The 23,134-nt window shown below is 50.3% G+C and overlaps 1 protein-coding gene across 1 annotated transcript; it reads left to right on the top strand.

The window, feature by feature from the left end:
* The first annotated feature begins 892 nt into the window (after positions 1-892).
* DEF6 (DEF6 guanine nucleotide exchange factor) lies at positions 893-21,369 on the top strand. The gene is made up of 13 exons (XM_041762463.1): positions 893-1,030; positions 1,533-1,632; positions 1,994-2,157; positions 11,449-11,589; positions 12,183-12,368; positions 13,992-14,228; positions 14,323-14,469; positions 17,038-17,146; positions 17,284-17,582; positions 18,631-18,797; positions 18,909-19,107; positions 20,493-20,583; positions 20,787-21,369. Exons 3-13 carry the CDS (start codon positions 2,062-2,064, stop codon positions 21,008-21,010), a joined length of 1,896 nt encoding a protein of 631 aa, XP_041618397.1. The 5' UTR covers positions 893-1,030; positions 1,533-1,632; positions 1,994-2,061; the 3' UTR covers positions 21,011-21,369.
* The last annotated feature ends 1,765 nt before the right edge of the window (positions 21,370-23,134 follow it).

The raw sequence follows: 23,134 nt of genomic DNA, 5'->3' as shown, positions 1-23,134 counted from the left end.
CAAGATACCTGACCACTTGGCAGCAGAGCTTTCTGCCACCGTAGTCAGAATCACTCAGGGGCCTGCGGCTGGAGAAAAGGTGCCCAGCCCCACCCACCCCCAGCTGCCCCCTATCCTCTCTGTGGCAGAGAGGCAGGGAATGGCCTTGTACATACTGGGGATTGGGTTTAATTTGTTGGTTTTTTTTTTTTTTTTAATTCCATTTTGATAATTTTTTTTCCTGCTCTGGTTGGTGGTGGCAAATGGGTGAATGAGTATTTAATAAAAGTTCCAAGTTTCCACCTGGGTCCCTCCCTTTCTTCTTTGGGCCCTGATGCCAAGTTGGTCAGATCAGGCTCTTAGCCCTGTCTGTATCCCTGACACAACTCCTCTGAGTCTCAGTGCCAGACTGATGGAACTGGCCTACCAGAGACACGGAGGGAAGAAGCCCAGGTATAAGAAAAGCCCCGAGTAGCAGCCAGTGGCTTCCTGCCCACACCTGAGCAGGTGGGCTCCAGGGTAGCCAGACGGAACCACTGTGACCACTGCTGTCAGGCTCTGCTTGGATCTCAGGCATCAGGATGGTTGGACTGGAGGAATTCTGGTTTTTTCCCCACCTTACTGGTGTGATATAGAGCCCTTCCATACCCAGCCACACGGTCACCTACTCCAAGTGGGCAAAGCCCCATGGTGGAGTGGAGGTAGGTGCCTTTGCCAAGGTTAGCAAGGGTCTCTGGTTGATTCTGCTGCTCCAAGACCAAAGTCCCAGCTTTGGGGATGCCCACCTAGGTGTCTGGGACCATGCTGTGGAATCCCAAAGCTACGATGGGGCACTAGTGGAAAGTGTGTGGGAGGACCAGCCCAGCCCTGGTGGGAAGGGAGGGACACAGGGAAAGGGACCTGAAGGGAAGAACTCCGGGTTTGCCTCCAGAGGGTTGGGTTGGCATGGGAGCACTGCAGGGGTTGGAGGGGCCTCTTTTCCTCTCTTCACAGTGATGGATGTATCCTAGTCCCTTCCTGCCACCTGGAAATGGAGCTTCCCCCAGTCCAGGTACCCTTTCCTGAGATGCCTAGCAAGCTTCCATTTACTTGGGCCAGCAGCTCTTTGGAAGCAGAGGGGGGCCAGGGCATGCCCCCAGGGGGAGGGGTGTCTCAGGTACCTAAGCTTCATCCCTGTCCACTGTTCTGGGCTGGAGTGATCTCAGTGGCAATGGAGCTACAGAAAAGGAAGCCCTGACATGGAGGGCCCTGAGTGCCAAGCCTCCTGCTGTCAGTGGCCCTGGAACTAGGCCCCACCACAAGGTTCTCACACACACACACACACACACACACACACACACACACACACACACATGCTTCAGAAACAGGCTCTAATCTTCAGGGCCAGTGACCCCAGAGTGGGTAGCACTGTGAGCTGAGCCCTTTCAGAGCCAAAGCCCAGAGGATAGGGAGGCAACCAAGCACGTGCCAAGTCCGCCTGACCTGGAGAGCTGCCCTGGCCCAGGTCCTCTGCCAACTTTGTGTCATTGCCTTTGTTTTCTTCCACTTGGGAGGAGCCCCACCACCACAGTGATGTTAGATGGCCCTAAAAGAAATGCTTTGTCCAGTGCCTGTGCTGCTTCACATCCATCCCAGACCTCCCAGCTGTGAGAGGTGGGTATTTTTCCTGCTTTACCATGAGGGTACTGCTTAAGGAGGTTAGTAACTCACCCAAGTTCAAAAGGCAGGGTGGGCTTGCTTCCCCGCCCCCCTTCTCCAGCAAGCTGCTTCTGGGAATCCAGGAAGCCCCCAGAAAATTCTGGGGCTGAGGAGGCTTCTAAAGGGCCTCACACTGAACAGAACCAGGGCCCTGGCTCTCCAGGGTTTGGTTCCCAGGTCCCATACAGAGAGAGGGGCCACCCACGAGCACTGCAAGAGCAGGAGCAACAGGCCGGTTCCTGGCAGCTGGGAAGCACGCGCAAGCAGGCAGGTGGAGCTCTTGCTCCGCGCCATGGCCCCTCTGCGGTCTCTGCAGCCGTTTGCATTTCCTGAAACCGGATCTCGGTGTCAGAGCCGCCCCCGGGCCGGGCGGGTACCTCAGCCATGGCCCTGCGCAAGGAGCTCCTGAAGTCCATCTGGTACGCGTTCACTGCCCTGGACGTGGAGAAGAGCGGCAAGGTCTCCAAGTCCCAGCTCAAGGTGAGGGGCCCCCGGGGCCCAGGAGAGGCCAGCACACATGCCCCTCCAGCCCCTGCCGCCCAGGAGCCAGGCAAGAACGCTGTGCTGATGGCACTCAGCCATCCCAAGGCCCAGGCCTGGGAAGGGGAGACGGGACCGGGTGGTCGGGACAGTGCAGCCTGCTGGATGCTGCTGCCCATGTTCTGGGACCCCAGGGAGGCACGTGCGGAGCCTTTGCCCAGAGACCTGCCCCCCAACTCTCTGGAGGGTGGAGGCGGCATTATTCGGTTTTTGAAGGCCAACAGGCCAGGCTACATCCTCTACTGGGTGTGATGAGCACACTTCTCCGCAGAGTGAGGCTTGGGCACGCACCCTACTCCTTCCTGCTGCTTCCTCCTGGCTTTGAAGAGAGACAGTTAGTTCTTGTCAGTCACTGCCTCCCCGAGCTGAGAGAGGCTTCAAGAGCCTCTCCCAGTTCCAGACCAGGCTGACTGGGTCACCTTTGGCAGAAATCAGCTACTCCGAACCCCATCTCCCAGATGCAGCCATGCTGGGAAGCGGCAATGGAGAGACCCTGTTCTGCTGCTACTCAGCTCACCCTTCCCTCCTCTCCCACACCAGGTTGGGAAACTGTTGTTCCCTTTGGCCGTGGGACCTCAGGTGGGGAGGAGGTAGGATCCGAGCCCAGGAAGAGCCCCATCAGTGATTGCCCTGAAGTTTAGTACTAGGTCCTAGACAATTCCTGGGAGACCAGCACAGCAAGTTTCTCTCCTTCCTTCCTCCATCCCTGGCTCTTGGAACCAGGGAACACTGGGGGACAGGAGCAGGGTAAGCCTCAGCAATATGCGACCTGCCTTAGGGGATCATTCATTCAGTTCACGTGTTTACTGAGTGGCTCTGTGCCTGGTGCAAAGCTAAGCCCTAGATTTCTGGTGTCTCCACTGGACACCCCCAAAGGACGAGTGCAGCCTCCAGGAAACCTCCATTTTTAATGACCGAGGTAGGAGGTGCCTGCAAACGTGGGAGAGATGAATGAGGCAGGAGAGATGTTATGCCCCACCCCCACTCCAACCCCTACTTTGCTGAACTTGGACACAGTAAGCTTGAATATCCCAAACTGGCCCTATCCCATAATCTGTTCCATAACCAGACTTATGAGCATCCAAACAAAAATGATTCTGGACTCCCCCAGGAAAGACAGTCCACTCCTACCTTTGATCATCGGGGAGGATTCCTTAACATTCTACTTAAATCCTTTTATTGTAGATCATGTCATCTAGTGGGGGATTCAGGATAGAATAGCAGATCATCCAAAATCCATCCCTGCAGAAACCCGTGCCCTACCATCATCTTCCACTGCCTTTAATAATATCTTGTAGGAATAATCCCAATCTCCATAGTTTGTTGTCTCCAAAATATTGTTGTCTGTCCCCATTCCCTGTAGCCCCTGTAACCTCTCCAGGCTCTTTATACCCCTCACGTATGGAGAGTAGTTCCCCTTTTCCTGGTGCCAGCAGCCAGTAAGGCTTCCTGCCTGGATCCTCTTTTCTTGACCTCCAACTAGATTGACGTCCACTCTCCATCCCCATAGGTTGAGTATTTGCAGGGAAGGTTCTATTAGGAGCTTATGTACTTGAACTGTCCGCTGTCTGTACCACGTCTCAGCTCAAATTGGGCCCACTGTCAGCAGCCTTTAGTCACACAGGAGCAAAGGTAGATTTCTCCCCCACTCAACAGAAAATGTGTCCACTCTGGGAATCTGGGCTAGCGATGGGAGTCTTGGGCCAGGTAGTGGGTGAAGCAGAGATGGTTGGGCCCATGTCATACAAGAGAAGGCTAGGGAAGGTGATTCTTCCCTAAGACCATACTGGGGGATACTGGAATAGGAGGAAGTAGTGATAGTGTTGGGGGCAGGGATGCCAGAAAGGCAAAGGAGCAATAGAGAAGTGGTCAGAAGTCAGAGGAAGAAGTAGATGAGAGAGATACCAGGGGGGGCCAACCCCACCCCTGCAAAGGCTTGGGGGAAAAGGGGGAAGACCTTGGGGTTAGTCTCTCTCCACTAACACTGTCCCTGGCCTTAGGTCCTTGACTGGGACCAGGCAGGAGACCTGTACCAGTCCAGCGAGCTATGTCTGTCTGTGACAGTCACCACTTCCCTGATGTGTTGGTAGAAAGGCTGCCACTGGCTGTGGTGGACAAAGCCATGATGAGGAAGGAGGAAGGAGGGAGGAGCAAGGACAGTGAGGCCTCAGAAGTGGCCCAAGGAGTCAGGATTGTTTTCTCTGGAAAAGAGAAGTCTTGAGGGAGAGAGCAGATAGCTTTTCCTCTATTGAATTTTTGTAGAAAGTACAATGGCCTTTGTCCAGGTGAGTTGGAAAAGTACAATTAGACCAATAGGAATGGTACTTCTGCCCAGGATGGATTTAGATTGAGCACAAAATTCCCCAGGTGTTGAGGACTCTGAGTTTTCTCAGGATCCCCAGAACCCCCTTCTCTAAAGAACTTTGGGAGTGAGTAGCAGTTCCACCAGAAGGCTGCAAGGAGGAGAGCCTTAGGAATGATGGGTTTCTTAATGGCCACGTCCTTTTCCCTAGAGGAGAAGCCTTGGTTCTAGGCCTACCGGCGGGGATCAGCTGAGAATTGGGGTGAGGGGTCTGGGATTGGAGATGTGGATGGAGCAGTATGTCTCTGGCTCAGGAGGCTCTTAGGAGACAGGAGGCCTGCCCCTTCCCCTTGACTGGCAGGAGCTGGGGTGGGCAGGAGGGCAAACTGGCACCCTCCCTCCTGGGCTTTTTCAGGTCTTCTAGACTCCTGAGCTTCAGGCTTTACCTGTGGAGGGGAATAACAAGCTTCCCTTTGGTGAAGGGAAAGTTAAGAGCAACTCCAGTCCAGGAATCTGCAGGCTGGGATCTTCAGCTTTGTTCTGACCCCTACCTGCTGCTGGTCTCAGGCTAGGATGGCAGGGAGTGGCAGGCTGATTTAGTGATGTGCAGAGTACTTGACTCAGAGCCACATAGGCCTGCTCCTCAGCTGGATGAGCTTGGGCATGTGGCCTTGCGACTCTGAACTTGCGGTTTCTTGTCTGTAAAGACAGAGGGTTGAACTGGGGATCACCAGGCTATCCAGCTTGGCTACCAAAAAAAAATTTTACTGAAGTACATCTAGCAGATGAAACTGACCCTTGATACAGCCTCCCCTTTCCCTTTCCTGAGCCTGTCTTTTCTTTAGTGCTCACCCTCAACCCCTTCTAGCCCTTTCTTGCTGTCAACAGGCATACAGAGCTCATCCAGAAATCCCCACCTTCTAAAACTCCCAGTGCTCCTCCCTAGTGATAGTAGTTATGCTTTAGTACCTGCTGGTTGAGAAAAATACATTCAGTAACTCTTACAAGGATCTGTATATATTTTTTTAAGATTGTATTTATTTATCTGACAGAGAGAGCACAAGCAGGAGGATCTACAGAGGGAGAGGAAGAACCAGGCTCCCTGCTGAGCAGGGAGCCCGATGCAGGGATGTGGGGCTCAGTCCCAGGACCTTGAAATCATGGCCCAAGCCAAAAGCAGAAGCTTACCAGACTGAGCCTTCCAGGTGCCCTGGATCTGTTTATTTTAAAAGAATCACCTGGCACCTAGATAAATTAAAACAAAAACAAAAAACAAAAAAAACTATATGCCATCTAAAAAAGAGATTATTCATTTTCTCCGCAGCCATTACTTGGTGCTGTTGATGGATTCCCAAATCCCTTGTATTTATCCAGTGATGGCTAGAAACCACAGGACCATGGGTACTGGCCCCCATGACCACACTTGAGTTTTTAGGGAACTCACAAGCCCCTAGAGGAGAACCACTTCCCCACATGCCTTCAGAGGATATAGTGCATAAATGAAGCCTCTCAAAGGTCAATGCTGCCACCTCAGAGGTCAGGGGCTGCTTGGTTGGGTGGTGAGACTGTGAGAGTCCTCTCTGAGGGAGCCCGAATGGCGTTTTGTGAAAGCTGCAGACACCTGGATCCCACCCCTGGAAACTCTGAGTCAGTGAGACAGGGCGGGCCTCTGCTCACTTCAGTTTCACCAGCTCCCCAGGTGATTCTGAGGCTCAGCCAGAGCTAACGTGGCAGAGAGATCAAGAGTAGGGCTTTAGAGGCAGACTTCCAGCAAGACACTTCACCTCTCTGCACCTTGATTTCCTCATCTGTCAAAGGAGGATTATGAGAGTCCCTGCCTCTGGGTCTGAGGATTGATAGAAATCAGCCTGTGAGCTCCTGCGCACTCTGGTCTCCACCCCTGCCATTTCCTTTCCAGCCTGACCCTCCTTAGGTCACACCCTCTCCCCACCTCTAGCCCCAACCCGCACCCAGGCACAGGAAGCCTGGCAGTCTGAGGTCTGCTGAGCTCTCTGGGGAGAGGCCCTGAGCCCCGAGCATCTGGAGCCTTCAGTTCCTTCTTGTCCTGACACCTGATGGCTCACAGGGATTGGAGCCTCTGTCCTGGGCCCCTCAGATTCCACCAGCCAAAGGTACAAGTGACGACAGCAGGTCTTAGAGGACAGTGCAGATGGAGGAACCGAGGCAAGGAACAGCTCAAATGACAATGCAGCTGCGTAGTCCGTTCTATTCCCAGGGTGGGAGGGATTTTGTATGTCATCTCTTCGAACCCCGTTTTTAGAGCTATGAAAACTGAGGCCCAATGAGGTTCATTTGCTCAGAGAGATTCAGTCCACCTCTGTCTGGCTTTTGTATTTCTCCTATTTCTTCCCGCGAAGTGTTTAGGTGCATTCAACAGATATTTATTGCGTGTCTGTTAGGTGCCAGACCTGGTGATACAACAGTGAATACAGCAGTTAATAAAATGAACAAAGATCACTCCCCCCCTTGTGGTGCTGACATTCTACTCAGAGAATACAGATGAAAAACAAAATAAGTAAAAATGTATCATGTAATGGAAGATGATTCATGACATAGAAGTAAATAAAGCAGAAATAGGGATAGAGAGTTGTGGGGGGGGGGATTGAGGGAATGGGGTTATAGATTTAAATAGAATGGTCCAGAGAAGCCCTCCTTGAGAAGGTGACATCTAAGTAAAGATTGGAAGGAGAAGAGGGTATGTGCCATGCCTAGACCTGGGAGAAGAATGTTCTAGGATAAAGGAATAGCAAGTGCAAAGGCCCTGAGGCAAGTATGTGCCTGGCCTGTCTGAAGAATGTCAAGAGGGCCAAAGTAGCCGCAGAGAAGTGAGCCAGAGGGATGAAGCAAGAGAAGGTGCAGCAGGTTGGGTCCTATGGCGCCCAAGGCCTCTCTAGGGGGACTTGCGATTTTACTCAGAAAACGACGGGAAACCACTGGAGCATTTAAGTTAGACTTGAGGAGTCAGTCAAAAACATTGAACATGTGCAGGACATCATACTGAGTCTGGAATCAGGCCTGAGCTTAGAGTCCTTGCTCAAAGAATGTAGAACACCCAGAAATGCTCACACAAAAAGGGAAGAGCAAAAGAATGCTATTATAGAGCAACTTAATAACAGAGTACATAAATAACAGTGGTTAATGGCACTCTGCTTTTTATCTCTATAGTTTTAAATTTTTGTCATAAAAACAATATATGCTCCTAGTTAAAAAAAAAAACAGAGTGTAGAAGAATATAATTTTAAGGAAGATGAAATTTATTCTATAAGTAAAACATGTTACTGGTTAAAAAATTCAAAGACAAATGTAATACTAAAGATGATGAAAGTTCCTCCCCTCCCTGGGGAAGGATGGTGGAGTGATAGCTATTAACAGTTTGCTGAGTCTTCTAGATTTTTCCTATGTACAAATAAACATACTAGGTTGAACCATGTGAAATTGCTGACATTGTATTGTTTCAGCCCTATTAAAACAGCTATTAAAATTTGCCATGGTTCAACCTAATCTTTGCACACATTTATTTTACAAACATTTCATTCTATAGCTTGCTTTTTTCACCAGCCGGTATAGGATGCATATCTTTCCATGTCTGTTCATAAAAACATAATAATAGAAATAGCACACAACTTTTATTAAACAATGAACTATGTACCAGGTGCTATGCTAAGCTCTTTATTAAAAAAAAAAAAACCCAAAAAAAAAAAAAAAAACAAAACTTTGGAGTAGACCTCCTTATCATTCTTACAGAGGAGACCAAGGTCTTAGAGAAGTTAAATTACTTGCCTGTAAGCACACCAGTGGCAGATGTAAAATCTTTCCTACCAACACGTAGGTCCATGACACGGTGTACCTGTCCCCTATTGAAGGATACCCAAGCTGTCCCTGTTCCTCATATTGTAAAGAATGCTTCAGTGAACATTCTCGTACATGTTGCTCTGTTCCCTTGAGCATCTAAAGGTTCATTTCCCTTCTTCCTCTCCTTCTGCCCCTCCCCCAGCTCATACACACACACACTCTCTCTCTCTCTGAAGTAAATGAATAAATCTTTAAAAAATAAATAAAAACAATCAAAATGCTGGGATCCTGCCCAATTTTAAGTTTGATACATTCTTGGCCTCCAGAAAGATTACCAATTCACACCTCAACAGTAGGGCATTTGTGTCCTCACTTCACAACCTCTTCAATACCTGGTGTTATCAGTCTTGTGATCTATGTCAATTCATTAAGTAAAAAATTGCACTTTCTGTACAGGAAGGGATCTAACATTTGCTCCATACAGATCCAACTGGCTCTCTTCACGTGTCCTCTCACTCCATCTTCACAGCCTCTCCATGGGACAGGTGAAGGTGTTCAACTCCCTTCTAATAGCTTAGCTGTTCCAGTTTTAGGGCTACCAAGTGAGCACCAGCTTAGCAATTCCAGGGGAAGAGTATACCTCTTTCCACTAGAGGAAGCAAAAATCGTAGGGCTGATTCTCATTGGTCCAAGATTGATCATATGCCCTTCCTTGAGCCAATCATCAATCACCATGACTCTGATGTGCCCACCCCTGCAGGCAGGTGGGCTAGGGTTGCAAATAGTTGATACCACAGATATTGAGAATAAGGGAGAGGTGCTTCTCAAAGGAAAAGCAAGGCTCCATTACCAAATATGGGTGGAGACAACAGAGTTCCTCAGGAAGAAACTTAAGATGTACTCTAGAACAGGAGAAGCAAAACCAAACATGCATGGGAGATGAAGAGCATGGGAAAGAGGGTGGTGGGTGTGCAGGTCAGGGATGGTTGCCTGGAGAGGAATGAGAGAAAAGAGAAGCACCCTCTTGCTAGGCCTTCCAACTTCCCACTTTGCCCAGTCAAGCCTGAGGCCCAGGAGAATACTGGAGGAAAGTCTCAATCCTTTGGTCCGCCTCATCTCACAAGAGAATAAAGAAGTGAAGACTTGGTGCACGCGCCACCTCTGGGATGTGGCCAGCTCCTGCATCAGGAACTGATTTTAAGCATAACTACTGGTGGTGGAAGCAGCATTCATCGACTGCCCTTCATGTGAGAAGAGGACGTAGAGGGTGTGGGACATAGAGATGAGCAGAGACGTTGTCTCCAGAGTTCACAATCCACCTGGACTTGGGGTCAGCACTGTAATAGTGAGGTCGCCTTCAGAGCCAGGCACACCCGGTTCCAACCTCAGCTCAGCTATTTACTCTTTAACTTCCCCAAGCCTCAGCATCTTCATCTGAAAAACAGGGATAATGTGTGTGTGTATCACAGTTGGAGTGGAGGTTAGACATGGGGTATAGAACCTCATACGGTGGCTGCCACATAGTAGTTGTGCAATAATGACTATTTTACCATTTTTCCAAAATTTTTTTTATTTTTATTTTTTAGATTGTATGAGCAGGAGGGTGGGGGACAGAGGAGGAAGGAGAGAATCCTAAGCAGACTGCCCACTCACTGCAAAACCTGATGAAGGACCTGAGCCAAAATCAAGAGGTGGCCATCCAACCGATTGAGCCACTCAGCTGTATTTTCATCCTTCAGTCTGTTTTAAGTGCTACGGCAGAATTAACCCCAAGGCAATTTGATTTTTTTTCCTGATTTTGTTCAAATTTCAACCCCTTTGTTCTTATGTCATGGGTTTGATAGCCAACTCAGGTTTCCCCTCGGCACCATCATGGCCACCACCCCTTCTGGGTCTTTTCCTCCATGTGTCACAGACCATTTTTCATGACCCTTCTTTGAGCCGTCTCCAGCTTTCCATCTCTGAAGGGCAGTGACTAGAACTGCACTTGCCTTTTCTAGAGCAGATACACCTGAGCGCTTTCCTTGGAGCTGGCACACTGCAGCCTAAACACTGAGGCTTCGATGGAAATGATAAGAAACTTGGCTGCCGCAGGGTGACAGCCACCTCCCTGTTGTCAGCCCAACGTCCTAGGAAGCACCTGGGCTTTGGAATCTGTGGGACTGGATTTAAATCCCAGACTCCTGCTCACCTTGGATCCTTGGGCAAGTTACTGAATGTCCTGAGCCTCAGTGTCCTTGTCTGCAGAAAGAGGACATCCTTACCTACTACAGTGGCTCAGAATATGGCTGCTTGGGTTTGAATCCTAGCTTTCTTACCTCACCTGTAAAATGGGGATACTAACAATTGTTCCGAGGGTTAGGTGAACTATATGTAACGTGCTTGGCTCCGTGCTTGGTGCATAGTAAGGGAGTACATTTTAGGTTATTCGGTTTTTTATTAAGGTATAATCGTCATATAACGTTATATTAGTTTCAGGTGTACAACATAATGATGCGATATTTGTATATATTGGGAAATGATCATCACAATGTCTACTTAACATCCATCACCATGCACAGTTACAAAGCTTCTTTCTTGTGATGAGAATTTTTAAGATCTTCTCTTAGCAACTTTCAGCTTTGCCAGACAGTATTATTAACTATAGTCTCCATTTGGACTTGACATCCTCATGACTTACTTTATCACTGGAAGTTGTATCTTTTGACCTCCTTCACCTATTCCACTGTCCCCACTACTCCCTGCCCCTGGCAAACGCCAGTCTGTTTTCTGTATCTATGAGCTTGGGGGGAGGGGAGGTTAACTTGTTTTTTAGATTCCACACATAAATATGTGAGATCATATGGTATATATATTTTTTCTGATTTACTTCATTTTGCTTAATGCCCTCAAGGTCCACCCATGTTGTCGCAAATACAAGATTTCCTCCTTTTTTTTTTTTTGGTTGAGTCATATTCCCTTGTATATAATTGCATAAGTTTGGGTTATGATAGAGGTGAGCATTGTGTGCCAAGGCCTTAGCCAGGATAGGATTGGGGCTGAGCCAAGTGGTGGCAGCGGTCCTCTGGCCCAGTTTTGGCTGGGGCACAGGAAGGCAAAGTGCCACTCTGTCTCAGGTGCTGTCCCACAACCTGTACACGGTCCTGCACATTCCACACGACCCTGTGGCCCTGGAGGAGCACTTCCGAGATGACGACGATGGCCCCGTGTCCAGCCAAGGATACATGCCCTACCTCAACAAATACATCCTGGACAAGGTGGGGCCTGGCAGGAGGGGGCACCTCTCCCCACTCCCCAGTACATTGCCAGCCCAACTCCTCCCACCTATAACCGCCCCCCTTCTGTCCCCACCTTCCATCCCCTCCCTCCCACTTCCATCCTTCAGGTTCCAGCCTCTTGCCCCGCCTTGCCCCTCTTCACTCCCCCTTCCACCCCCCTCACCTCTCTCCTACCTCCACCCTTCCACCTCATTCCTGCCAGGCTCACCTCCCATCTCCAGCTGGGACCTTTACATAGGGCTCCCAGCTTCCCCTGGTGCTGTGTCCGTGCTCCTCCCAGCTGTCCACTCTCTTCTCAGCCTCTTCCATGTCATCCATCCCCCATTGGGCTCCCGTTCTTTCTCCCCTGGGCTGAGGGACCAGTTTCTGTATTGGTAGGGGTCTTGAGTGGGTATGGTGGTGGTGGGGTGGTTGGAATCATCTAGTTATCTGATAAGCAGCTCAGGGTTTCCTCAAGTTAGAACAGGTGGGGTGCAGGGAAATAGGTGACCCCAAGAAAGCAGCAAGAGCCTAGTTTGGTGGCAGAGCAGGGATGGGTGGCCGTTTTGGCTGACTTGCAGGCCTGGTGGCAGGTGGAGGAAGGGGCCTTCGTTAAGGAGCACTTTGATGAGCTGTGTTGGACCCTGACGGCCAAGAAGAACTACCGGGTAGACAGCAATGGGAACAGCATGCTCTCCAATGAGGACGCCTTCCGCCTCTGGTGCCTCTTCAACTTCCTGTCTGAGGACAAGTACCCTCTGATCATGGTTCCTGACGAGGTGAGAGTGATGGCAGCACTGGGGACAGAATCACTGGGGCCAGGCTTCAGCTAAACTGTGAAGGAGGCCAAATCACCCGTGTACCTTTCCCACATCCCCTTTCTTCTTGGTCTCCCCATGCCGGTGCCTCTCTGCACCCAGCCGCCTCCCGATGCCAAGAATTGCCCATGTCAGAGTCACTGTGTCCCGAGGACCAAAACTATACTTCCTTCAGGCCTCTGTTAGCCCTCAAAAGACGAAAATGACCTCAGAGTTTTATTTACAGAGGTGGAAATGGCTGATACCTTACTGGGCATTTACAAATGAAAACATTTAAGATTGAATGGCAGGATTTTAGGCATTGTGGCAATCTGAGAAGGTTACTATATGAGGAGAAGGGAGACTTGCCTGGGATGTCTGGCCCATTACTCCAGGGGGCAACCAAATCTGGCCCTGGTTCTGGATTTTCCTTCCCCTCTCTTCCCATCCCTCTCCTCTCCCCAAGGGCAGGGCCAGAGGAGACCCAGCTCCAGGCTCCAGAGAGGGCATCCTGAGTGTGGAAGCCTGGAATTGGTGCCTCTACCTCCTCAACTCATGGGTGAAGAAGCCAGGGCAGGTGCCCCCACTCCATACCACTTCTCTCAGCCTTCTCCTGACCTTTTAGCCCTTTTGGTGGCTGTGCAGATGCCAGGGTGAATCTAGGTCTTAGGGTACGGAGGGGATGGCTTGTCTGTGTTATAAGAAGTCCTGGTATATCTAAGTGCACTCAGATTTGTCTCCTTCTGTTTCTGGGAAGGGAGAGGGAAATACCAAATCCCTGAAATGGTACACGCCACCCCACTCCCAGCTGAGACCTGGTAACCTTCAGAATGAAAGTCCTAAAGAGAGTTTCCCAAGAAGCTGCTGCGGCAGGAAAGGGACATGTGTCCATCTACACAGGCACCTGGCTAGGCACCCTTGTCAGACCCCTGCCTGTCAGGGTAAGGGGGGCCCTCAGAGGCCAGAAGGCGGCTTGCTGCTGTGATCAGCATGTATGAACAAACTGCAGCAGGATGTACCCCAACCACCACTTCCTGTTCCTCTGTAGCAGGTTTCCTGTCCCTGCCCTGCTTACCCCCACCCCCAGTCCCTTTGCCCTCCCATAAAGGAAGGATCCTCAGGGTTGGGGCTTGGGCTTGGAATAAGGACTCTGATGGGATTCAGGAGATAGAAATCGAGTTCTGACTGCCAGAACTTGCTGTATGATTTAGAACAAGTCACTTCCCCCTCTGGGCCTCAGTTTTGTCATCGGCAAAGTAAGGGTATTGGATGAGAAGGTCCTCACACCTCCTCTGACATCTTTTAGGAGTGGTTGCCTCTGCCTGGCCTCCAGCCCTCAACCTTCACCCCATGCTTAACTGAAAGCTCAAGGAGAAGGACGTGGGCCTGGAAGCTGGGGAGGGGAGAGGAATGCCTGAATTGGGGCTGGGGCTCCACAACCCCCCCTTCCCAAATCTACCCTGGTTTCCACCCGACATTTAGTCCTCTTGCTCCCCTACCCCCTGTCCCTGGACATCTCCGCACAGGCCCTGGGAGCCAGAGCGCCCCCACCCCTTCAGAGGCAACGCTGCCTGCTGCAGTCACCAGGCCTTCCCCCTCCTCCAGGTGGAATATCTGCTGAAGAAGGTGCTTAGCAGCATGAGCTTGGAGGTGGGCTTGGGCGAGCTGGAGGAGCTGCTGGCCCAGGAAGCCCAGGCAGCCCAGACCACCGGAGGGCTCAGCGTCTGGCAGTTCCTGGAGCTCTTCAACTCAGGGCGCTGTCTTCGAGGTGTGGGACGGGACACGCTCAGCATGGCCATCCACGAAGTCTACCAGGAGCTCATCCAAGATGTCCTGAAGCAGGTCAGGCCAAGCTGAGAACTCGGGGAGGACCCTGAGGCAGGGTGAATGGGGGCAGGGTGGGGGGAGTGAAACCTGACTTTGCTCTGGCTGGCAGGGCTACCTATGGAAGCGAGGGCACCTGAGGAGGAATTGGACGGAACGCTGGTTCCAGCTGCAGCCCAGCTCCCTCTGCTATTTTGGGAGCGAAGAGTGCAAGGAGAAAAGGGGCACTATCCCACTGGATGCACAATGCTGTGTGGAGGTGAGGGGGACAGGTGAAGGGGTGGAGCACAACTCCAGGCCCAGAGGCTCTGGGGTGGGGGCTGAGGGTGTAAAGGCAAGAGGGGTGGGAGGAGGGTGAATGGAAAAAGCCCCAGTGGCAAATGTCTGCTTCTATGACTGCAACCCTGGATGTCTCGAGGACATTCTCATCCATGCCAGCACTTAAAAAAACAAAAAACAAAAAAACCCTGCAAATCAAATACTAAAGTCATTGGTGAGTAATGTGGATTTTGCTAAGGATTTCAGAGGAGATGTCTTATGCGTTACACAACACAGCAAAGCTTTGGGGTTTATTTAGAGAGAAAGAGAGCACGTGGGGGAGGGGGGTATGGGGGGCAGAAGGAAAGAGAATCCTTTTTTAAAAAAAGACATATTTATGTATTTGAGAGAGTGCATGAATGGTGGAGGGGCAGAGGGAGAGAGAGAATCCTTGAGCAGGGGGCCCACTGCCTCCAGGCTCCATCCCACCACCCCAAGATCATGACCTGAGCCAAAATCAGGACTGAGAAAACTAACTGGACCAACCAGGCATCCACACAGTCAAACTTATAAAAATCCTCTTGAAAAGTTATTCTCCTTCACCCAAATTCCATTCTCTTTGGCAATTCTATACCTTCCTAGTCTTTCTTCACATCCCTCTCCTCCCGTCCTTCCCCTCCCCTGGCTCTCTGTTGTTATTTTAGAGACTTAAAACAATTACTTTAAATTTTACTAAAATACACACACACACACACACACACGCGTAACATGAGATTTGCCATTTTAACCATTTGAAGTGTACAAATCATAGCATTAAGTTTGTTCACAATGTTGTGTAACCCTCACCACTATCTATTTCCAAAACTTTTTCATCATCCCAAACAGAAATTCTGCCTGTTAAGAAAGAATTCATCCCCTCCTTTCCCCTCACCCCCTGGTAACCTGTATTCTACTTAATGTCTCCACAAATTTGCCTATTCTGGGTACTTAGAATGTAATGGAATCATGTAGTATTTTGTCCCTTTGTGACTGGCTTCTTTTCCTCAGCATAATGTTCCAAGGTTCATCCATGTTGTGACGTGGGTCAGGACTTCATTCCTTTTTGTGACTGAGTCATATTCCATGTGTAGAGAACACATTTTGTTTATCCACTCATTCATTGGTGGAAAATGGGTTGTTCCCACCATTTTGCTATTGTGAATAATGCTGGTTTGGATATCTATGCAGAAGTTTCTGGGTAGCCCTATGTTTTCATTTCTCTGGGTACATACTGAGGAGTAGAATTGCTAGATCATATGGTAATTCTATGTTTAACTCTTTAAGGAATAACCAAATTGTTTTCCATAGCAGCCATACCATTTTACATTCTCACCAGCGGTGTGTGAGTTCCACTTTCTCCATGTCCTTGTGGACATGTGTTTTTTTACATTTTAAAACATTATTATTATTTAAAAAATTATTATTATACCCATCCTAGGCTCTCTCCATTTTTGTCACATAAGGAAATAGATGTCACTGAGGACAGAGCATAGATCTTAGGCAGAAAGCCTAGTTCCACCACTAATAGGCATTCCTAGTGTGAATTGGGCATGTTCCTAGACTTAGTAAAGCCTCAATTTCTTTTTTCTGTAAAGTGAAGCTAATTATGCCTGTCTAGCAAGATTGTTTGGGAATTGCCCAGAAAATGATGCATATAAAACAGTAGTTTAGGGGATCCCTGGGCGGCGCAGCAGTTTAGCGCCTGTCTTTGGCCCAGGGCGCGATCCTGGAGACCCGGGATCGAATCCCACATCGGGCTCCCGGTGCATGGAGCCTGCTTTCCCTCTGCCTATGTCTCTGCCTCTCTCTCTCTCTCTGTGACTGTCATAAATAAATAAAAATTAAAAAAAAAACAGTAGTTTAGCCTCTAGAGCATAAGAAGCTCAATACATGAGACACCTAACTGGCTCAGTTGGTGGAGCATGCAACTCTTGATGTGGGTGGGGAGTGTGAGTTCAAATTCCATATTGGATGCAGAGATTGCTTTAAAATAAAATCTTTTTTGTTTTTTTTTTAAGAAGCTCAATACATGGTAGCTGTTATTTTCTACTACAATATAAGTTTAGGAAAGGCAGAGATTTGGTCTGTCAGGCACACCTCCTAGAACAATGAGCCGCACTCAGTAGACACTCCAAAATAACTGGAATGGATGAATGGAGAACTTTCTCAACAGGCAGGGCTATGTGAAAAGAATGATTTGGATAATGAGGACTCTGTCACTGGAAGTGCTCAAGAATGATCTACATAAACACTCAGTAATGGACTAGGTGCTAATTCCCCTGGAGAGGCACCAAGATGGGAACACCCTGGCCCTCCCTCCAAAGAGCAGAGGCTCCAAGAGTTGTTAGTATGCCCATAATGGCATAGTTGTCCGTGCCCAGCCATGCAGGCTCCTGGCGGAGTGGGAGCGATGACCGGGAGGACGGTCCCCAAGACGGAGGGGTGGGGGATGGAGCTGGAGCACCCTGCGGCGGGTGTGGCCACGACCCCAGTGAAGGCGGCCTGTCTGGAGCCACCTGCCTTCTCCCAGGTGCTGCCCGACCGAGAGGGGAAGCGCTGCATGTTCTGCGTGAAGACTGCCTCCCGCACGTACGAGATGAGCGCCTCAGACACGCGCCAGCGCCAAGAATGGACGGCTGGTGAGTGCTCGCTGGGTGGCCTGGGGCTGTGAAAAGGGGGTGATAACACTGCCCAGCGGGAGGCTGGAGGGGGGACTCGAGGACCGCGCTGCTCTCTGCTGGCCCGCTGCTGACCCCCTCCTGATCCCCCTCCGCAGCCATCCAGACCGCGATCCGGCTGCAGGCCGAGGGCAAGACGTCGTTGCACAAGGACCTGAAGCAGAAGCGCCGGGAGCAGCGGGAGCAGCGGGAGCGACGGCGGGCGGCCAAGGAGGAAGAGCTGCTGCGGCTGCAGCAGCTGCAGGAGGAGAAGGAGCGGAAGCTGCAGGAGCTAGAGCTGCTCCAGGAGGCGCAGCGGCAGGCCGAGCGGCTGCTCCAGGAGGAGGAGGAGCGACGCCGCAGCCAGCACCGGGAGCTGCAGCAGGCGCTCGAGGGCCAATTGCGCGAGGCGGAGCAGGTGGGGCGGGGTACCTGCCGGGGACTGAGCTCGGAAGGAAGCCGAGAGACCCGGCCGCGGAGCCGAGAGCCGGGGGCGGGGCCTGGACCGGAGGCGGAGCCCTGGGCTGGGGAAGGAGGAGCGTGGGGCGGGGCTTGGAGTGTGGGACTTGGGACCCGCGCGCTTGAAAAGTGCGTGTGGGCGGAGGCCTGTGCCAGGGCGGGACTAAGGAAGGGGTGGGAGTGCAGGAACCCGGCGGAAGGATGGCTTGAGTTGAAAGATGGGGGGCGGCGCTGAGTGCTATAGGTATTGAGTGGGGCCTGGTTCAGAGACCTTGACTGGGGGTGGGGCTGCTAAAGATCCCCCCTAGCTGGCAATGAGCTTGGACCCATGCTAGACTAGATTGGACTAGACTTGATCTAAGTTTCATAGTGAAATTAGTTTGAGGAATTCAGCTTGGGAGTAAGGAGGGACGAATGTGGAGGCCGACTAGGCAATCAGATTTAGAATTTAAGAGATCTAGTTCTGGAGTTAGAGACATCTGGATTTGATCCCAGCTCTGCCTCTTAGGAGCCTTGTGATCTCAGGCAAGTTACTTAGCCTCTCTGTGCCTCCATTACTTAGTGACATGTTGATGATAACTGTGCTCATAGAGGTATGGTAAGGATCAAATGAGGAAACACCTATAGTTGTTACAACAATTATTATAATTACAGTCACTCTGCCTAGCACCAGCCCTAATTATAGTCATAATACCTAATATTATAACGCATAATAATAATTATTAAGGCTTGTGCTAGGCAGGGCGTGTCTTGAGCCCCTTGCCCCCCAGGTAGCATCTGTTCACTGACCATTATCTGACCTAGTCAGGCTCCCAGAAAGGGATCGGATCAGGAAACCCCGACATGAAGGAATTCCTTAGATCTTCACTGGGAAATCGCCATGTGGGCCAGCCTAGCGGGAGCCAGAGCCGTGGTGAAAGGGCAGCACACCTGCGGACTCCCCTCCCCCACGCCGGGCCCCCAGTGACCCCAGTGACGTGGCTCTGCGTCTCCGCATCCCCGCACAGGCTCGGGCCTCCATGCAGGCCGAGATGGAACTCAAGGAAGAGGAGGCTGCCCGGCAGCGGCAGCGGATCCAAGAGCTGGAGGAGATGCAGCAGAGGCTCGAGGAGGCCCTGCACCTGGAAGTGAAAGCTCGGCGGGATGAGGAAGCCGTGCGCCTAGCCCAGACCAGGTAGGACTGAGGACCCGCTCTCGGGTCCCCTCCCTGGCTCCCCAGCATCCCACTTGCTGGGCACCTGCGAGGGATCTTGGCTCTGGAGACAACCCAGTGTGCACCCGGCAGGCTGCTAGAGGAAGAGGAGGAGAAGCTGAAGCAGCTGCTGCAGCTGAAGGAGGAGCAGGAGCGATACATCGAGCGGGCGCAGCAGGAGAAGCAAGAGCTGCAGCAAGAGATGGCGCTGCAGAGCCGCTCCCTGCAGCAGGCGCAGCAGCAGCTGGAGGAAGTACGACAGAACCGGCAGAGGGCCGACGAAGATGTGGAGGTGAGGCCCCAGGGGCAGTGGGGGTGGGGGGACGTAGCAAGGAGGCCCGGCGGTGAGCACCTTCGTGCAGGATCTGGAACCTTCCCTCAAACCGTGACTCTGTCCCTTCCTGGCTGTGTGACCTCAGGCAAATTGCCTGACTTCTCTGAGTTTCAAGCCCCTCTGAGAAAGAGGCCTGTAATAGCATTGTTTGAAGACTGAAGGAGCTAATAGGGATACTTGGTACGGAGCAGGTGCGGAAGAAACATTAGCAGCTATATTTATCATTATTATGAATCTGGACAAAAAATTTTCTTCAGTGCTCTTCCAGATCCCTAGCTTGCTTTCCGGGCCCTTTGGCTGTAATCTCCATAGAAGAGGGGGTTTTGTTGTTGTTTAATTTTTGATGTTCTTTAAAAAAAAAAAAAAAAAGATTTTATTTATTTGAAAGAGAGCATAAGCAGGGGGAGCAGCAGAGGGAGAGGGAGAAGCAGACTCCCCACTGAGCAGGGAGCTCCATGTGGGGCTGGATCCCAGGACCCCAGGATCATGACGCGAGCCAAAGGCAGATGCTCAACCAACTCAACCACCCAGGTGCCCCTAGTCTTTAATGTTCTGTTAATATTATTTTATTTTGCGCTGTTGGCTGACACAGTCACGTAAAAAATTGGAACACAAACATGTGACATAGAAAGGGAAAGTCCCACTGTGGTTCCCTTACATGACAACCACTGCTAATGGCTGGGGTTTTGCATTTGGTCCCAGAGAGGTGGTATGGTACAGGGGTTTATAGCACAACATAGGTTCCCGGGCAAGTTGCTTGACTTCTTTTGCACTTGTTTGTTGTTAACTTCTGCCCTGGAGGTTAACTGAAATAATAAATGTACTGGGGTATCTGGGTGGCTTGATGGTTGGGTATCTGCCTTTGGCTCAGGTTGTGATCCCAGGGTCCTGGGATCAAGTCCCGCACTGGGCTCCCCGTGGGGAGCCTGCTTCTCCCTCTGCCTATGTCTCTGCCTCTCTCAGCATCTCTCATGAATAAATAAATAAAATCTTAAAAATAAATAAATAAATAAATAAATAAATAAATAAAAATAATAAAGTACTTAGCACATCTTAGCTGCTTAATGAATGGAAACTATAATGATGATTATCTTTGACCCTTTGGGGATCCACAAAACCACTGAAATTGGAAGCTGCGTGTGTGTGTGTGTGTGTGTGTGTATAGGAAATTGGAAATATATATATATATATATATATATACACACACACACATACATGAGTTTTCTGGGGAGATGATCAATAGCCTTTGTCAGATTCTAAGGGGCCTGCAAACCTGAAAAGGTCAAGACACCCTGTCTAGGATGGTGTTTCTGACCCCTCTCCTCTGGCCCTGCCCCCCATAGGCTGCCCAGCAGAAGTTGCGCCAGGCCAGCACCAATGTGAAACACTGGAATGTTCAGATGAACCGGCTCATGCACCCAATTGAGCCTGGAGGTGAGAAGGGGTCGACCCTGGAGCTTTCTCTGGAGTGGGGCGGGAGAAGGGAGGGAGAAAGGAATACCTCCAGATCTACAGAATCCACGTGGGATTGAAAGCCACAAGATTCTCCTCTCCCCCATGGGGTGAGGGAGGCCCCTTCCACTTCTTCCCTGTGCATGCACCTTTCTCCTTACTCGTGTTTGCCTTTTCTCTGCCAGATAAGCGTCCCACCATCAGCAGCTCCTTCACAGGCTTCCAGCCACATCTACTTGCCCGCCGTGACTCCTCCCTAAAGCGCCTGACCCGCTGGGGGTCCCAGGGCACCAGGACGCCCTCGCCCAGCAGCAGTGAGCAGCAGAAGTCCCTCAATGGTGGGGATGAGGCCCCTATCTCGGCTTCCACCCCTCAGGAAGATAAACTGGACCCAGCACCAGAAAATTAGCCTCTGCCATCTTCTTTCCCCCTCAACCTCTTACCCACCAGATCCTGGCCACAGCTGGCCTGTGGGTGATGCCAGCCCCTACAGAAGAGGGAGCTGAGGTCCTGGTGCCAGGAGCCCAGGTCCCCCAACCATGACAGTCCAGAACGGAGCCTCATTCATTTTTGGCACCAGCTCCAGGCCCCTGACCACTGAGGCAGTCTAGGGTGTAGATCCTTGAGAACTTGATCCTGTGCCTTAACCCCAAGGACCCTATGCCCTGGGCTGGAAAAGAGTAAACAAGCAAGCCAATAGCATGTGCCCTCACACTACCACCAAGTTGTGGAGGCACATTTCCAAATAAAAACTGCTCTTGGAAAGAATGCTTTTTAAAAAAATTTTATTTGTTTATTTGAGATAATGAATGAGAGAAAGAGCACACAAGCAGGGGGCAGAGGGAGAGGGAGAAGCTAGCTTTCCACCAAGCAGGGAGCCTGACGTAGAGCTCAATCCCAAGATCCCGGGATCACGCCCTGAGTCAAAGGCAGACACTCAACCTCTGAGCCATCCTGGCATCCCTGGAATGGATCCTTGATTGAGTCTGCCATCTATCTTTCCTGCCTCAAGTCCAGTTATAGGTCCCAGAAGGAGTCAGGTGGAGGGCAGGGGCTGGGAAAGTACACTGGACCACTTACTAACTGGGTGACTTGGGTCAAGTTTGCCACCTGATTGTGCTTCAGCTCCCATATGGGTAAAATAGGGATGATAATAGTACCTATCTTATAGGGTTGTTGTGAGGATTAAGTGTGTGGCATAGGAGCCAGCACTATTATTATATCACCCAAAAGTGTTTAGTAAGCATCTATTCTATACAGTTTCCCTGGTTATTTAGTTCTCGTGGCAACCCAAGAGGGGGATATTATTATTCTCATGTTACATGTAAAAAAAAACAAGGCTCGGGGAGGTTAGCTTGCCCAAAACCTTCCAAACTCTCTCTTTCCCCATACTATTCAACTCACTGACCTTGTCACCTAAGACAGAGATCTGAGAATCTAGGATGCTCCTTCCTTCTCAACCCCTTCATGCACAACCCTCTCATGCACAACCATGAAATCTGTTAGATCCTCCACAGTCTCATAGTTATCCCTCCTTCTTTATGGCTATGGCTACCACCATGGCTAAGGCCCTTCATAACCTCCTCCTGTGTGCTCACCTTTGACTCCTTCTCCATCTTGTCCCATATCTGATCAGTCAAGTTCACCATCCCAGATGTGGCACCTGGGGTCTGTGACAACCTAGCCCAGGAGAACCTCCTATGCCTCTGCTTTATAGATTTGCTAATAGATCCCTCCGTTTCTTTCCTCTGGGTCTATCCACTCACCGTCCTTCCCACCCTACTTCATGTAACAGCCTCCATAACTACATGCATGAATTCCTTGAGGGCACGGACATAACTTCTTCAACTCATGTCCCCAGTAGCTAGCGCAGTGCTTGGTTCTTAGCATGCAACAATTGTTTGTTGAATGGTTAAATTCTAAAATGAATGGGTGTCATGTAGCTTAAAAGTGATGAAGGGGCTACAATCAAAACTCAAGTCTATTCATTTATTCAATGAATTATTTATTAAGCCCTTATATGCCAGGTATTATGCTAGGTGCCGGTTATATGGCACAGAAGAAAACAGTCCTTGCACTCCTGCAGCTTATGTGCTAGCTGATAATCAAAGTTCATTTCTTTTGCAAGTACACCAAACCTATTGCAAGGAACTTCATTAAAGCCTATTGAAAGTATCATGAAGCAAAACTACCAGTATAACTCATATATTTCAGGGATGGGAAGTGAGGTTCAAACTCTAAGGGTGGGGGGAATTCAAAAAAAGGGAAGGAGGCATTAGGTAGGAGCTGGGATTCACAATGGCCCTTAAAACTTTTAATAAGAAAGGAGAGTAGGAGAATATGGGAACAACATTAGGTAGACAGAAGCATAACACATCCTCGAGCACAAGAAATCTGGATTCTGGATGTGAATCTCTCCTCTGGTGGGAGGTCCAATGGTCCTCTCATTGGAGGTGGGGTACCTCTGGGGTACAAGAAGTTTTAAGAAAATCAGCTTGTAGATCTTCAACTTCCAAGTGTACTCTTGACCAAA

The sequence above is a fragment of the Vulpes lagopus genome, chromosome 1 (genome assembly GCF_018345385.1).
Source record: "Vulpes lagopus strain Blue_001 chromosome 1, ASM1834538v1, whole genome shotgun sequence".
Taxonomy (NCBI): Eukaryota; Metazoa; Chordata; class Mammalia; order Carnivora; family Canidae; genus Vulpes; species Vulpes lagopus.
Note: the sequence above shows the minus strand (reverse complement) of the source record. Positions and strands in the feature narration are given on the sequence as shown.